This window comes from Scyliorhinus torazame, chromosome 3 (assembly GCF_047496885.1).
Source record: "Scyliorhinus torazame isolate Kashiwa2021f chromosome 3, sScyTor2.1, whole genome shotgun sequence".
Lineage (NCBI taxonomy): Eukaryota > Metazoa > Chordata > Chondrichthyes > Carcharhiniformes > Scyliorhinidae > Scyliorhinus > Scyliorhinus torazame.
In genome coordinates, this window is record NC_092709.1 from 290,013,319 (window position 1) to 290,029,925 (window position 16,607).

Genomic DNA, 16,607 nt, shown 5'->3' on the forward strand with positions numbered 1-16,607 from the left:
TGAGACAAAACCTTCCTTTAAAAATCCATGCTGACCATCACTGACTAGTCTATGCCTTTGTACATGACAGGTAATCCAATCTCTTTGCCCACCACAGACGTGAGACGAACTGGCCTAGTGTTTGCCATTTCCTTCGATCCCTTTTTAAATGGAACTACATTCACATTTTTCCTGTCTCCCGGTACCTCCCTTGTATCTAGTGAGGATATAGTGTGGAACAGTGCTGTATTGTGGCTCAACTCATCAGACAAACACTAATATTACTGATTTTAAATTTGGGAAGTCTACGGGAACCAGGCTGTCACCAGTAGAATATAGGTCTGGATTTTCCCATTCTGAACCAAAATGGAATGGAGGTGGTGGCTAAAACAAAACATAAGTCACCTACCTCATTAATTAGGGCGGCTTGAGGTCATTAAGGAGCTCGCGAAGTGCTCACCTTCTGAACTCCCAAGACTTTTATGAGGGCATTATCCAAAGCTGACCAGTTGAAGCCTGGTGGAAAACGCACCAGGGCTGATACACTTATCTCAAATTAAAAATATGAAAGTTTGGACAAAAACCTACTTTTACCAAAAAAAACTTTTCTATCCTAACCTGGACTCACTTTCAATTTGCACTTTGAACATGGAGATCCTCTTAGTTTTAATCCCACTCACAGACAGGAGCAACGCAGTGGCTGATGGTTTGGGCCAGAATGTGGCCCCCACCTCTCTGGTGTGTCCCAACTCCATTTCCACCCCCTTGGCCATAAATTAGGTGGAAGACCCATCTCTAGAGCCATCAATACCCAAGCCCATGAAAACTGCTCAGCATGGAAGACACTGGAGGCCAGTTCGTGATCCGGAATTGAATGGCTCCCAATTCCCACCTCCAATGGGAAAACCCGGCCATTCATCTCCAGTGTGCTCAGTATACATGCTGTACACAGCACCATTTGGGCAAGCATAGATGCTGTCACCTCAGATGCCTTCCGTATGGAATCGAGGATTAGTGCAGATTGCAATCTGAAATATTTCTGGCACAGCAACTTGTTGATGTCCGTAGAGTCCCACCCAGTTATGTCAGAGAATCCAGAAATTCGAACCGGGATACCCCCACCCTCCCGCAGAGAAGGTGGCTCACCTTTGACCACTAGCGGGATCTTCCAGTTCCGCCGAGGTCTGTGGCCATTTGCGTGGGGTTCATGGTGTTCAGCCTCGGTGGGACTGGAAGATCCTGCTGATGAGAAGGGCTGGAAAATTCCACCCTATGAGTGGGAAATAAGGTTAGTAATATGTCCTTCCCTGAATGGGGAGGGTGATTTGCTCGATCTTTCTTTTTATAAAATCCGAGGCAAGACGAAGAAATCTCTTTTGAAAACTACTCAATTTCCTCGCCATTGCAATGTTTGAATTTTCATGCTTATTCTGCTAGTTCATACAAAAGTGTTAAATTGAAACTGAAAAACTTCAGTTGACAACAACAACTTATACAATACCTTTACTGTAAGTTAGAATACTCCAAGGTGTGTCACAAGACCACTATCAGATAAAATTTGACACTTGTCACATAAAGAAGTATCGGGGCTGGTAACCACAAACTTGGTCAGAGAGGTTTGTTTTAAGGAACGATGTAAGGATAGAGAGAGAGGTAGAAGTGAGAGAATCAAAGAGCTCAGGGCCGAGACAGCTAAAGGCACAATAATCAATGTCTCGTCATAAAAGGTTGGGTGGAGGTTCAATGAGGTGTGGTACAAAATTAAGTTAAACATTTTTGTTTTAGGAGCATGCGATAGCCAGCCTCAAAATTAAATGTACACAATAGGTTTGGGACTCTGGTCTAAGTTTGTGTGTGCATTTAGTTGTGCATGTTCCCTCCCATTTCCAGCTGCAGCTCTTCCATTACCAGCCAGATTGGTATTGATCAGATGAATTAACTTGAACCTTTGACTGAACGATTGTACCTGCAATGCCAACTTTGTTTCTTTGTGATTATTTCTATTATTCATTTGGCTGAGACTTAGCTTTTTTTTCTCCTTTCGTTTTGTTTTAAATGAATAATTCCACAGATGAATGTTGCGGAGAGGTCATCCTGCAGTTCCAAACTAATGACACATTTTAATTAAGGGTTCATTACCAACCAAATAGTTGCAATCAAGTAATCAGCAGGAATGCTCAATTAAGAATGTTTCTGTGGGCCTTTTTCTTTTCTGAGGGAGTCGATGTAACCTGACCTTTCTTTCCAGATGGGCATCACAACTCTGATCCATGGACTTCCTCTGGCGGAATGAATCAGTCTGGTTATGGAGGCATGCTGGGAAACTCCTCCCATGTCCCACAGTCCAGCAGTTACTGCAGTCTCCATCCACACGATCGCCTGGTAATAGTGACATCTTATCTGCTGGCAGCTTACTGGCATCATTCGTTTGTGTTGTCAAGCTAACTTGTTTGCCTCAGCATTCTTATTCATTAATCAGAAGTTCAGTGTTTAGTTCAAATTGGAATGTTTCCATTCCGTAATTTCTTACTTTAAGCTGCATTGAGCTGTTATGTACTGAAAGCAATTTTAATTCTTAATTCAGTGGATTTTAAAAATACAATTTATTTTTCTTTTGTATGTTGCTTTCCTTATCCCTTGTGCCCTGAAGGAACTGACTCATGCCACATTGAGGGTATTTTCCCAAGGATCCGATCTTTGTGTGAGCCTTAGGGGCGTGAATTTCCGGCCATTCCCGCTGGTGGAATCTTCTGGTCCCACCAATGGCGCGATCACACCCTCCCGCCACAGAGAGGGTATGAACTATGGGAATTTCCCGCTACCAGCTGGTGGCTGTAAAACACACCACTGGGGGTGCAGAAAATCCTACACATTGAGAGCTATTTGCCCACCGGAGCTCCAGGGACGCTAGTTGAAATCCAACCATGAGAACTAGTAAATTTTAATTCAATTAAAAATAGTCTCAGCGATGATGACCATGAAACTACTGCTGTTCTCACCCTGTCTGCCCAAGCAATGTGGTTGACTCTTAACTTCCCTCCAAAACGGCTGAACAAGCCACTCAGTTTTATTTATTCGTCCAGTGGATGTGGGTGTCGCTGGCTGGGAACACATTTATTGCCCATCCCTAATTGGCCACTTCAGAGTAATTTTATAGAGTAAACCACAACCTCAGGGATGGCAGATTTTCTAAAGGGCAGTGGAGAACCAGATGGGTTTTTAACGACAATCAACAATGTTTTTGTCATGATTGCAGACACACACATAATGATATACAGACAAGCAGCTAATGGACACAGAGAACAGGACATGACCAATAAGCAGGCAGGACACTCGGGTGGGATCTGACTATAAAAGACAAGAGGCACTCACACTCTGCCTCTTTCCACTGATGAACATCTAGAGTCAGTCAAGGGTGTTGTTACAATCTCACACCTTGTAGCGCACAATGACTTACGAGCGAGACGAGAAGTGATGAAGTCGATTCAGGCTTTATTAAGCGAGACTTGTCCCCAGCAGCTCAGCAACAGAATGAAGCTGCGGGGAGAAGCTCGGGTTCTTATACTCCGCCTTCAGGGCGGAGCCAGGAGTCGGCAGCCAACCAGGACCCGGGATCTGTCAGCCAATAGCATCACGGCTTCACAGTCCCACATGACCCCTAATACATACCACCACATTCACCCCTTGTTAAAAAGGAACCCGGCGGGGTGGTGGTTCGCATGGTGGTAGGGGTTTACAAGGCCGGCCTTGGAAGGAAAATTTCGGACATGTTACTACAGTTTTAGCCCTACACTGGGCTATGTACAAGTCTGTGAAAACTATTTACAATATCAGCAAAACTTTTTTTTTTGTTACAACAACATTCTTGGTGTCACGCGGATTCCACGAGTCGAGCGGGCGGTCTGGTCTTCCTCGTCGATCGCCTCAGCCTCGGTGGTGGTGCAGGTGCTTGTTCGGGCGTTGTCGTCTCCGGGAGCGTTTCGGTGTTTGTTCCTGTTTTACTCCTGGGCGGGCACGGGAGGTGGACCGATCCCCCGGGAAGGGGGCGGTCGCGGGGTGCGCCGGTGGCAGGGAGGGGATGATCGGTGTCGGGGGTGTGTGTGTTGCTGGCGGGCGCCAGGTCCCGCAGGGAGACCGTGTCCTGTCGGCCGTCGGGGTACTCCCCTGCGGGTTCGCGTGGAGAAGGTGAACCCTCTCGACCAACGGGTCCGATTTGTGCGCCCGCACATGTTTCCGGAGCAAGATGGGTCCTGGGGCCGCCAGCCAGGTCGGCAGCGACGTTCGGAGGAGGACCTCCTGGGTAAGACAAGGAGGCGCTCATGAGGCGTTTGGTTAGTGGTGGCACACAGCAGCGACCGGATGGAGTGGAGAGCGTCCGGGAGGACCTCCTGCCACCGGGAAACTGGGAGATCCCTGGACCGTAGGGCCAGTAGGACGGTCTTCCAGACCGTGCCGTTCTCCCTCTCTACTTGCCCGTTCCCCTGGGGGTTGTAGCTGGTCGTCCTGCTCGAGGCTATGCCCTTGCTGAGCAGGAACTGGGGCAGCTCGTCACTCATGAAGGAGGACCCCCTGTCGCTATGGATATACGCGGGGCAACCGAACAGTGTGAATATGGTGCCAAGGGCTTTAATGACTGTGGCCGCTGTCATGTCGGGGCAGGGGATGGCGAAGGGGAAACCAGAGTACTCGTCCATCACGTTCAGGAAGTATGCGTTGCAGTCAGTGGAGGGGAGGGGCCCTTTGAAATCCAAACTGAGGCGTTAAAAGGGGCGGGAAGCCTTGATCAGGTGCGCTCTATCCGGCCTGAAAAAGTGCGGTTTGCACTCTGCGCAGATGTGGCAGTTCCTGGTGACTATACGGACCTCCTCCACAGAGTAGGGGAGGTTGCGGGACTTTACGAAATGGTAGAATCGAGTGACCCCCGGGTGGCAGAGGTCCTCGTGGAGGGCTTGGAGGCGGTCTATTTGTGTGTTGGCACATGTGCCGCGGGATAGGGCATCGGACGGCTCGTTCAGCTTTCCGGGACGGTACAAGATCTCATAGTTGAAGGTGGAGAGCTCGATCCTCCACCTTAAGATCTTGTCATTTTTAATTTTGCCCCGCTGTGCATTATCGAACATGAAGGCTACCGACCGTTGGTCGGTGAGGAGAGTGAATCTCCTGCCGGCCAGGTAATGCCTCCAATGTCGCACAGCTTCCACTATGGCTTGGGCTTCCTTTTCCACTGAGGAGTGGCGGATTTCTGAGGCGTGGAGGGTCCGGGAGAAAAAGGCCACGGGTCTGCCCGCTTGGTTAAGGGTGGCCGCCAGAGCTACGTCGGATGCGTCGCTCTCGACCTGGAAGGGGAGGGACTCGTCGATGGCGCGCATCGTGGCCTTTGCGATATCCACTTTGATGCGGCTGAAGGCCTGGCAAGCCTCTGTCGACAGGGGGAAGGTAGTGGACTGTATTAGCGGGCGGGCTTTGTCTGCATACTGGGGGACCCACTGGGCGTAATATGAAAAGAAACCCAGGCAACGTTTCAGGGCTTTGGAGCAGTGGGGGAGGGAAAATTCCATAAGGGGGCGCATGCGTTCGGGGTCGGGGCCTATTATCCCATTGCACACTACGTATCCCAGGATGGCCAACCGGTTTGTGCTAAAAACGCATTTTTCCTCGTTGTATGTGAGGTTCAGGGCGTTAGCGGTCTGGAGGAACTTTGAGGTTGGCGTCGTGGTCCTGCTGATAGTGGCCGCAGATGGTTACGTTGTCAAGATACGGGAACGTGGCCTGCAACCCGTGCTGGTCAACCATTCGGTCCATCTCCCGTTGGAAGACCGAGACCCCGTTTGTGACACCAAATGGGACCCTTAGGAAGTGGTATAGACGCCCGTCTGCCTCGAAGGCGGTGTACTTGCAGTCACCTGGGCGGATGGGGAGCTGGTGGTAGGCGGACTTGAGGTCCACGGTGGACCTTATACTGGGCAATCCGATTGACCATGTCGGATATGCGGGGGGAGAGGGTATGCATCTAGCTGCGTGTACCTGTTGATGGTCTGACTATAGTCTACGACCATCCTTTGCTTCTCCCCGGTCTTTACTACTACCACCTGGGCTCTCCAGGGACTATTGCTGGCCTGGATAATGCCTTCCTTCAGCAACTGCTGGACTTCAGACCGAATAAATATCCGGTCCTGGGCGCTGTACCATCTGCTCCTAGTGGCGACGGGTTTGCAATCCGGGGTGAGGTTTGCAAACAAGGACGGCGGTTCAACCTTGAGAGTTGCGAGGCCGCAGATAGTGAGTGGGGGTATTGGGCCGCCGAATTGGAATGTTAGGCTCTGCAGGTTACACTGGAAATCTAATCCCAGTAATGTGGGCGTGCAGAGTTGGGGAAGGACGTAGCGCCTGTAGTTCTTAAACTCCCTCCCTTGCACCGTTAGGTTCGCGATGCAGAACCCTTTGATCTCTATGGAGTGGGATCCTGCAGCTAGGGAAATCTTTTGCGTGCTTGGATGGATGGTCAGAAAACAGCGTCTTACCGTGTCTGGTTGAATAAAACTTTCAGTGCTCCCGGAGTCGATCAGGCATGGTGTCTCGTATCCATTGACCAGCACCGTTGTTGTCGTCGCCTGGAGCGTCCGGGGCCGCGATTGATTCAGTGTCACCGAAGCCAGTCGTGGTAGTAGTGTCGCGGCGTCTTCTTCGGACCCCGTGGAGCCGTCGATGCTGGGGTCCTTTGTTGTCAACCAAGATGGTGGCGTCCATGAATCGCACGTGGTCGGGGGTGGACAAAATGGCCGCCCCCATGAATCGCACGTGGCTGGGGGGTCACAAGATGGCGGCGCCCATCCTCCCCTCGTGGTGCCCGGGACCCAAAATGGTGGCACCCGCGGGTCGCACATGGGGCGCTAGGGGGGGTTGGGGAGCGTTTGGGATGTGCTGGGCTCGTTCTTCTCCGGGGATTGCGGTGACCCCCCGGGACCGGCACACTGCCGTGTAATGGCCCTTCTTGCCGCAGCTTTTACAAATAGCTGCGTGGGCCGGGCAGCGCTGCTGGGGGTGTTTCGCTTGTCCGCAGAAATAGCAGCGGGCCCCCCCGGGATGGTCTGGCGCTTTAACCGCGCAAGCTTGCGGGGGGGGGGGGGGGGGGGGAGGAGTTTGTCGCGATGGGGGTCCATGGAGCCCAAGGGGCTGCCACGCGGTCGGGGCCGTAGGTGCGGGCGTTTTGCGAGGCCACATCTAGGGAAGCTGCAAGGGCCCGTGCCTCAGAGAGTCCTAGCAACTCTCTTTCTAAAAGTCTTTGGCGGATTTGGGGAGAGTTCATATCTGCCACAAATGCATCGCGAATTAGCATATCCGTGTGTTCGATCGCGTTCACCGGCGGGCAGCTGCAGCCCCGTCCCAAAATTAGCAGCGCGGCGTAGAATTCTTCTAGCGATTCTCCGGGACTTTGCCGTCTCGTCGCGGGTTGATGGCGCGCGTAGACCTGGTTAACGGGCCGAACGTAGATGCCCTTCAGCAATGCGAGCGCCGTCGGGAAATCCTCTGCGTCTTCTATGAGAGGGTAAATTTCCGGGCTTACCCTCGAATGCAGGACCTGCATTTTCTGGTCTTCTGTGATCCGGCCGGGGGCCGTTCGGAGGTAGCCTTCAAAGCATGCGTGCCAGTGTTTAAATACTGCTGCCGAGTTCGCTGCGTGGGGGCTGATCCGCAGGCATTCCGGGGCGATCCGGAGTTCCATAGTCTTTTAAGCTCGCTTAATAAATTGTAGCGCACAATGACTTACGAGAGAGACGAGAAGTGATGAAGTCGATTCAGGCTTTATTAAGCGAGACTTGTCCCCAGCAGCTCAGCAACAGAATGAAGCTGCGGGGAGAAGCTCGGGTTCTTATACTCCGCCTTCAGGGCGGAGCCAGGAGTCGGCAGCCAACCAGGACCCGGGATCTGTCAGCCAATAGCATCACGGCTTCACAGTCCCACATGACCCCTAATACACACCACCACACACCTCCATCACGTGGCTAAGAGCTAGTCTGGTTCAGTCAGATAGAGTAACCACACTTAAGGTAGCAGAGAGTTGAACTCACAGAGAACTGTGCTAACTGTGCTATTTGTTCAATAAACCTGATTGAACTAACTTCAAGGTCTGGAGTATTTTTCTGATCTAAGCTGCATCGAGTTGCAGCCAATGTTAGACCAGTGTACCTAACACGACAGTTGTCATTAGACTTTTAATTCCAGAATTCAAATTTCACCATCTGCCGTGATGGGATTCAAACTCGGGGTTGGGTTGTGGGGGGGGGGATCTTTCTCTCTCTGGATTATTAATCCAGCGAAAATACCACTACACCACTGCCTCCCTGTTATATCAAACTGCTAGAGATAATAAAGATAAAACTGAATAGATCACCTGGCATCAATCTAGGCACCCGACTTATAGAAGGCACATCCAACCCAATCAACCTTGCAAAGTCCTCCTAACAACTCAGGACTTGTGCCAAAATTGGGAGAACTGTCCCGTGGATCAACGAAACAACGGCCTGATGCAATTTTCCTCACAGAATCATATGTTTCAGCCAATGTCTCATCATCATCCCTGGGTATGTCCCATTTCACTGGCAGGACAAGGAATGGCAGCAGCACAGTGGTATACAGTAAGGAGATAGTGGCCTTGGGCATCTTCAACATTGGCTCCATACCTTCTAAAGTCTTATAGCGTCATGGCAAACACGGACAAGACCTCCTACTGATTACCACCTACAACCCTCCTTCAGCTGATGAATTAGTACTCATCCATGTTGAACACCACTTGAAAGATGCGCTGACAATACCAAAGCCACAGAATGTACTCCAGGTGGAAGACTTCAGTGATCAATTTCAACAACACTCAAAAAGCAGAACATTATCCAGCACATTCAGCCCCGCTCGATTGGCACCTCAACCACCACCTTACAATTCACTCACTCCACCATAGTGGCTGTCGTGTGTACCATCTACAAGATGCCCTGTAGCTACTTGCTAAGGCTTTTTCACCAGTACCTTCTACCTGGAAGGGCAAGGGCAACCGATGCATTGGGACTCCACCACCTTCAAGTTCCCTTCCAAGTTGCGTGTTACCCTGACTTGATACTATATTATTCTTCCTTCAGCTTCACTGGGTCAAAATTCTCATCTTGACAGTACTGTGGGTCTAACTATACCAGACTACAGAGGTTCAAGAATGTGACTCACCATCACCACCTGAAAATGAGGGGTGTGCACTAAATGCTGTCCTTGCCAGTGAGGTGTGCACATCCCACGAATAAATACAAACAAATGCAACCTTCCTATTCTGCATGGTGCATCCATGAATTAACCCATTGGGGAGCTAAAAGCAGCATACCATGACAGGTTTGTTTAAATTGGGGTATTCTACATTGAAACTGATCCATATTTCCACTTACAATATTCAAAATCATCACAAAGTTCTTTCAAATACAGTGAAAGTGTCTCCGCAGCTCATGCTAATAGGTAACATCTTGAATTTTCGCGACAATCCAAGGGATTTATTATCTCTTAAATTCCACCCACTCAAAATAGAAAATATGAAATATGCCATCTATTTGCTTGGAACTAGTGTGATTCTGATGGCATATAACCTGACGAGTCACCACACAAACTGGCTGTGACTCTTATTGTTATTGGTTTTCTTGTTAAGACATAAATTTATGCACAAATGGTCATATGTCTTGCGCTTACATTATTTCTTTACTGCCATTACTTATCCCTTCCTTGTACAATCAAAGTACAAGTAAAATTGGGTAACACAATGGTGCAGTGGTTAGCGCTCCTGCCTCACGGCGCCGAGGACCCGGGTTCGATCCCAGCCCTGGGTCATTGGCCTTGTGGAGTTGCACATTCTCCCCGTGTCTGCGTGGGTCTCAACCCCACAACCCAAAGATGTGCAGGGTAGGGGGATTAGCCACGCTAGCACGATGACACAGTGGTTAGCACTGTTATCTCACAGCGCCAGGGTTCCGGGTTCAGTTCCTGGCTTGGGTTACTGTCTGTGCGGATTCTGCACATTCTCCCCATGTCTGCATGGGTTTCCTCAGCAGACCAAGGCAGGCCAGCAGCACGGTTCAATTCCCGTACCGGCCTTCCCGAACAGGCGCTGGAATGTGGCGACTAGGGGCTTTTCACAGTAACTTCATTTGAAGCCTACTTGTGACAATAAGCGATTTTCATTTCATTTCATTTCATTTCCTCCCACAAGTCCTGAAAGACGAGCTTGTTAGGTGATTTGGACATTCTGAATTCTCCCTCAGTGTACATGAACAGGTGCTGGAATGTGGCGACTCGGGAATTTTCACAGTAATTTAACTGTAGAGTTAATGCAAACCTAATTGTGACAATAAAGATGATTATTATTTGCCCTTTAATTGGAAAAAAAAAATTAGGTACTCTAAATTTTTTTAAATACTATTAAAATTAACAGTGCTTTCACCCTTGCCTCACGCTTTTGCCTACTGTTTTACACCTTTATGTCTTCCAGCATAGGTGCCCGCCCTTCTCCTTTATGGGCAAAATAAAAAAGAAAGTCTAAGAAAAACTCCAGTCCATTCCTCGTGTTAACGTGATAAAATTTTGAACATATCATATTGCTGTATAGACCCCGGGAAATGTCTGCTCACAGCCATTAAGAAAAATGTGCATCTAATTAAAAAATGGTCCAAAAGTTCTGCACATTGTTTTTTTTTCCTCTACAATTTATTATAAATAATGGCTTAATTTATATTTTTGTAAATCAAATGCAGCTCTTCTTTGTAATCCCATCGGCTTCTATTTGGGTGGGCTACTTGGCATGGAAAAATCTAGTGTTTTCAATCTCTGCGCTGTGCCTGGTGAACACACTGTTTAAAAAAACACAAATAGAGGAGAGGAAACAAAAGGCCATTTGGCTGAGGAACATTGATTTTAGAGATTCCTAAAATGAAATGAAAACTAGCATCCTCTACTATTTTTATTAACAAAATCTGTAAAGTTATTTTAATGGGAAAATAAATCCAGTGTTGACTACATGACAATCTAGTGAAGATTTTCTTGATAATTGTCTTATCAAGAGCTTATCCAATCATGTAGCGATTGGGAATGGGGCTTCAGATGGTGAAGATTTCGCATTAAGGTTTGACTGTACGGCAATTGAAATAAAGAATCATTCCCTCCAAGAGCCCCTTACCACCACAACTTTTCCATTCTTCTTACAATATACAGATGTTATAAAGACCAACTTGTATCACCACCGTTTGATTCACTTCTCTCCTACCCTCTTACCCTGCCTGGGTGTTTATGGTTGCCATCTTGTTGCAGTGGATAAAAAAGTTGGCCCCAGGGGGAATTGATGTTTCTTCTTCTTTACTCTCACAAGAATGTCTGCACTGTTCTTTCTGTAACATACACAGGGGAAGAGGTGGCATTGTCATTCGACTAGTAAACCAGAGACTCGGGGTAATGCTCTGGGTTCATATCCTACCATGGGATGATGATCATGAAACCGTTGTCAATTGTCCTTTAGGGAAGGAAACCTGCTGTCCTTACCTGGTCTGGTCTACATGTGACTCCGGGAATATGGTTAACTCTTAAAACGACCTCTGAAATACACTCACTTCAAGGGCAATTAAGGATTTGCAATAAATGGGGGCCCAGCCAGCGACGCCCACATCCCCTGAGCGAATAAAAAAACAACATATTTGCATTTGCAACAAAGCTGCCCTGCAAAAATAAAAACCACCTACTATTCTGACTTACGACTTGCTGTAGGATAGCCAGTGGGAGTATTGTTTCACATGCTTGAAAATAATTCCACCCAGTTTTGACGGCACATTACTATTAAATGTCTCCAATAAGATTCTCTGAAACCCCAACTCACTTGTCAATTCACATTCCGTATCCTCTGAAACTCCTCTGTGAATCGGCACCACCACCTTGAGACCACTGCAGTCCAACTGGTGCAGCAACAACCACAGGACTGTTAGGAAAGGAGTTCCAGGATTTTTATTTATTTTTTCTAATTAAGGGGCAATATAGTATGGCCAGTCCACCTACCGTGCACGTCTTTGTGCCAAAGTCCCACCCAAGGTCCAGGATTTTAAGCCCACAACAGGCTTTGGGAAGTCAGGAGGTGAGTTACTCACCACAGAATTCGCAACATCTGACCTGCTCTTGTAGGCATAGTATTTCTATGATCAGTTCAGCTCAGTTTCCGATCAATGATAACCTTCTAGATGTTGATAATGGGCGGCTTCAGAAACAGTAATGCCATTGAATGTAAAGAGGTGATGGTTAGATTCTCTCTTGTTGGAGATGGTTAAAGTCTGGCTTTTGAGGTGCTAATGATACTTGCACATATCAGCCCAAGCCTGAATGTTGTCCAAGTTTTGCTGCATATGGGCACAGACTTCTTCATTATCTGAGGAGTGACAAATAGTGCTGATCATGTGCGATCATGTGCAATCATCTGCAAACATCTCCACCTCTGACCTTAAGAAGGAGGGAGTCATTGATGAAGCAGTTGAAGATATTTGAGCCTGGAACCCTACCCTGAGAAACTCTTTCAGTGATGTCCTGGGACTGAGATGACTAGTCTCCAGCAATCACAGCTGTCTTTCTTTGTGCTGGGTATGAGTCCAACTAGTAGAGAGTTTTCACCTGATTCTCGTTGACTTCAATTTTGCTGGGACTCTTTGATGCCACACTTGATCCAACGATGCCTTGATGTTGATTGTAGTCACTCTCTCCCCACTTTAAGTTCAGCTCTTTTGTCCATGTTTGGACCAAGGCTGTTAAGGGGTCAGGAGCAGGTATTGGATATATTCCTGAAAAGGAAACAAATTCCACGGCCAAGAGTGAGGGACTATTTTGGTAGTTTTTTTCAAAGAGTGCAGCACGGTAGCATGGTGGTTAGCATAATTGCTTCACAGCTCCAAGGTCCCAGGTTCGATTCCCGGCTTGGGTCACTGTCTGTGCGGAGTCTGCACATTCTCCCCGTGTGTGCGTGGGTTTCCTCCGGGTGCTCTGGTTTCCTCCCACAGTCCAAAGATGTGCAGGTTAGGTGGATTGGCCATGCTAAATTGCCCTTGGTGTCCAAAATTGCCCTTAGTGTTGGGTGGGGTTACTGGGTTATGGGGATAGGATGGAGGGGCGAAATTCTCCCCCAACGGCGCGATGTCCGCCGACTGGTGCCAAAGACGGCGCCAATCAGACGGGCATCGCGCCGGCCCAAAGGTGCGGAATGCTCCGCATCTTTGGTGGCCTAGCCCCAACATTGAGGGGCTAGGCCGACGCCGGAGGGATTTCCGCCCCGCCAGCTGGCGGAAATGGCGTTTGTTTCCACGCCAGCTGGCGCGGAAATGCGGCGCATGCGCGGGAGCGTCAGCGGCCGTTGACAGTTTCCCGGCGCATGCGCGGGAGCGTCAGCGGCCGCTGAAAGTTTCCCGCACATGCGCAGTGGGGGAGAGTCTCTTCCGCCTCTGCCATGGTGGGCCCCGATCGCAGGCCAGGCCACCGTGAGGGCACCCCCGGGGTCAGATCGCCCCGCGCCCTCCCCCAGGACCCCGGAGCCCGCCCACGCCGCCTGGTCCCGCCGGTAAATACCAGCTTTGATTTACGCCGGCGGGACAGGCAATTTCTGGGCAGGACTTCGGCCCATCCGGGCCGGAGAATTGAACGGGGGGTCCCGCCAACCGGCGCGGCCCGATTCCCGCCCCCGCCCATTCTCCGGTACCGGAGACTTCGGCGGGGGCGGGATTCACGGCGGCCAACGGCCATTCTCCGACCCGGCGGGGGGTCGGAGAATGACGCCCGAGGTGTGGGCTTGGGTAGGGTGCTCTTTCCAAGAGCCGGTGCAGACTCGATGGGCCGAATGGCCTCCTTCTGCACTGTAAATTCTATGAATTCAAAAATCTAACATAGGAATGGTGGACTGAATAACTTCTTTGGTCTTTTTTAAATTCACTTTCACAGGAAGTGGGTTTTGCTGCCGAGGCCAGCATTTGTTGCCCATCACTAATTGTCCTTAAGAAGGTGGTGGTGAGCTGCCTTCTTTGCCTTCTTGAATCCATGTGGTGTAGATACACAGTGTTGTTAGGGAGGGAATTCCAGGATTTTGACCCAGTGACAGTGAAGGAACAGCGATATATTTCCAAGTCAGGTTGGCGATTGACTTGAAGGGGAACTTCCAGGTAGTGGTGTTTCCATGTAACTGCTTCCCTTATCCTTCTAGATGGTAGTGGTCATGGGTTTGGAAGGTGCTGCCTATAGAGTCTTGGTGAGTTCCTGCAGTGCACCTTGTAGATGATACACATGGCTGCCACTGTGCGTCGGTGGTGGAGGGAGTGAATGTTTGTGTGATCTATGATTCAATATGGGCATCAGAAGAATGTTAAATTAGACTTGTTTAAAAGCACAACCTGATCATATCTAGAGATAGTAACATTTATATGAAATTCATACATTTTTCCTCTTTTATGTCTTTATTATGTATAAATATATATATAAAACACAGAGCTACCCATCACACTCCTCAACGGACATCAATGCCAGTCTCCCACCGATGTCCAGTTTCCACCGCAGTGGCACAAATCACTATGGTGCTTCGTCCTGCACACCACCCGCCGCCAATGGAACAGACAACATCATGGGTAAGTTACAGGGGAAAATACTTAGATTTATATAGTACCTTTCAAATCCTCAGGATGTTCCAAAGCACATTATAGCCGAGGGAGCACTGGTTGGTAGTGTGGGGGAAAAGCTGAAGAGCTTTGCTGAATGTATCCAATGTTGCACATAACTCCTCACTGCTACTGGTTTTTGATGCATGTATGTTCTGGAGAGATTGGAGGTTGTTGAATCAGTCAATCCAAGCCAAGCAATTTATTGTACTGGAACAACGTGATGCGATCTGTAAACGCATCAGAGTTAAAGAGCATGGCTATCGTACACATTGTTTTTCTTGTTGGTTTTTGTATGACCATCAGAGTTACTAAATATAATTTCCAAAAATGTAAACTCTCAAAAAGAGCATATGCTTGGAGGGAAAGAGGGAGAACATGTCTATTCTTGAATATATGTTGCTACTAATAGCCAAAGCATGGCCTTTTACTGCAAAAGCTCTTCAGCTTTTACGGTCCATCCTTGGGACCTCATTGGCTTCTTAACCCTCTTTACGATCAAATATTTGGCCCTTCTACCGTGTTGCTGAGATTAGACAGAATGTTGCTTTTCATACTCGCGGTGCCGTTAGTTATTTTAAAAGGACTTCAATCGTTGCTTGAAAAAATAATTATAGGGTATGAGCAGCAAGCCAGATTAAACGAGCTGACTCACATAGGGAAAAACACCACACAGACTTGGTGGGATGATTAGCTTATTTCTGTGTTTTACCATACTATATTCCAGTTATTATAAGAATAACAAATATTAAACCATACCTTTCCAGCAACTGTTCAAGCAGGTATAAGATTCAGAAGAGGTTGTAAAGCATCTTAATGCATATAACCTGGCAGACCTTCTTCTATAATTAATCCAATAAAGAGAAAGCCGTTTTATTTTGAGAATTCCAAATAGACTGTCAGTCACGAAGACCAAAATTATTCCAGAAGATCTTAAAAAATAAAATGTTCAAGCCATTAGCGATAACCGCACCCAAAAGACCTCAGACTCTTAAGTAATGTCTGAATGTAAAGTTGGGTGTGTGTTTGAAGCTCTGAGTCAGTCAAATGATCATTAAAAAGGCACTGTTTTCATGAAAATTCTTTGGGAAACCTCGTACTTTCTGTTAAAAACATCATCCCATCACTTGAGTAATATCAGTATAGTGACAGTGACACAGAGAAATAGGGCTGGATTCTCCGCACCCCGACGCTGAAATCGCGGCCGACGCCAGGGCGGAGAATCCGTTTCCCTGCACTGAATCGGGACCGGCAGCGGTTCCCCGATTCTGCAGGCCCCGAAAAACGAGTACGCCACGCCGCAAACCACCTATCTGCGGCCATTGCTGGAGGCCCGCCCCGCAATTCTCTGCCCCCGACCGGCCGAAGTCCCAACAGCATGGATCTAATGTGGTCCTGCCGGTCAGGGTACTAGCATGGCGGCTGCGGACTCAGTCCACGGCCGCGATAGTCGGGGACGGGCTGATCAGAGGGTAGGGGGTCCTTATATGTGGCCGGTAATGTTTGGGCGGGCGGTCAGGCATGCGGCCAATCAGGGGGTCTATTTTTAATGTCCAGCTCCGTGGTCTGAGTCCGCCACGGAGCAGGGCACGGCCATTGGAGCAAAAGCTGCTAGTTTTACGCCGTGTCCCTGCTAGCCCCCTGCAGGGCTTGGAATATGTGTCCCTTAAGTCCACAGTTTTTATGACGGGGTGGGGACATAGTCCCCAAAACAGAGAACATGCCCATGGTTTTGGCAAACAGGTTTCCAATAAAAGTCTGGATTACTTCAATTAAAAGAAGTTTACATTATAGTAATGCCGTTGTTATTTTTCATTTGTTCATGGGATGTGGGTATCGCAGGCTGTGCCAGCATTTATTATCTATCCCTAATTGCCCTTGAGGTGGCAGTAAAGAGTCAACCACATTGCTGTGGTTCTGGAGTCACATGTAGACCAG

General features: G+C 48.6%; 1 protein-coding gene across 24 annotated transcripts in view; it reads left to right on the top strand.

The window, feature by feature from the left end:
- The window catches only part of LOC140409166 (transcription factor 4-like), an 818,430-nt gene that overhangs the window by 701,917 nt on the left and 99,906 nt on the right, over positions 1 to 16,607 (top strand). For all 24 annotated transcript variants that reach the window (XM_072497371.1, XM_072497372.1, XM_072497388.1 and 21 more), the window contains 2 exons: positions 2,228 to 2,361; positions 14,504 to 14,639. In XM_072497371.1, coding sequence (XP_072353472.1) covers positions 2,228 to 2,361; positions 14,504 to 14,639 — 270 coding nt within the window. The remainder of the gene's footprint in view (positions 1 to 2,227; positions 2,362 to 14,503; positions 14,640 to 16,607) is intronic.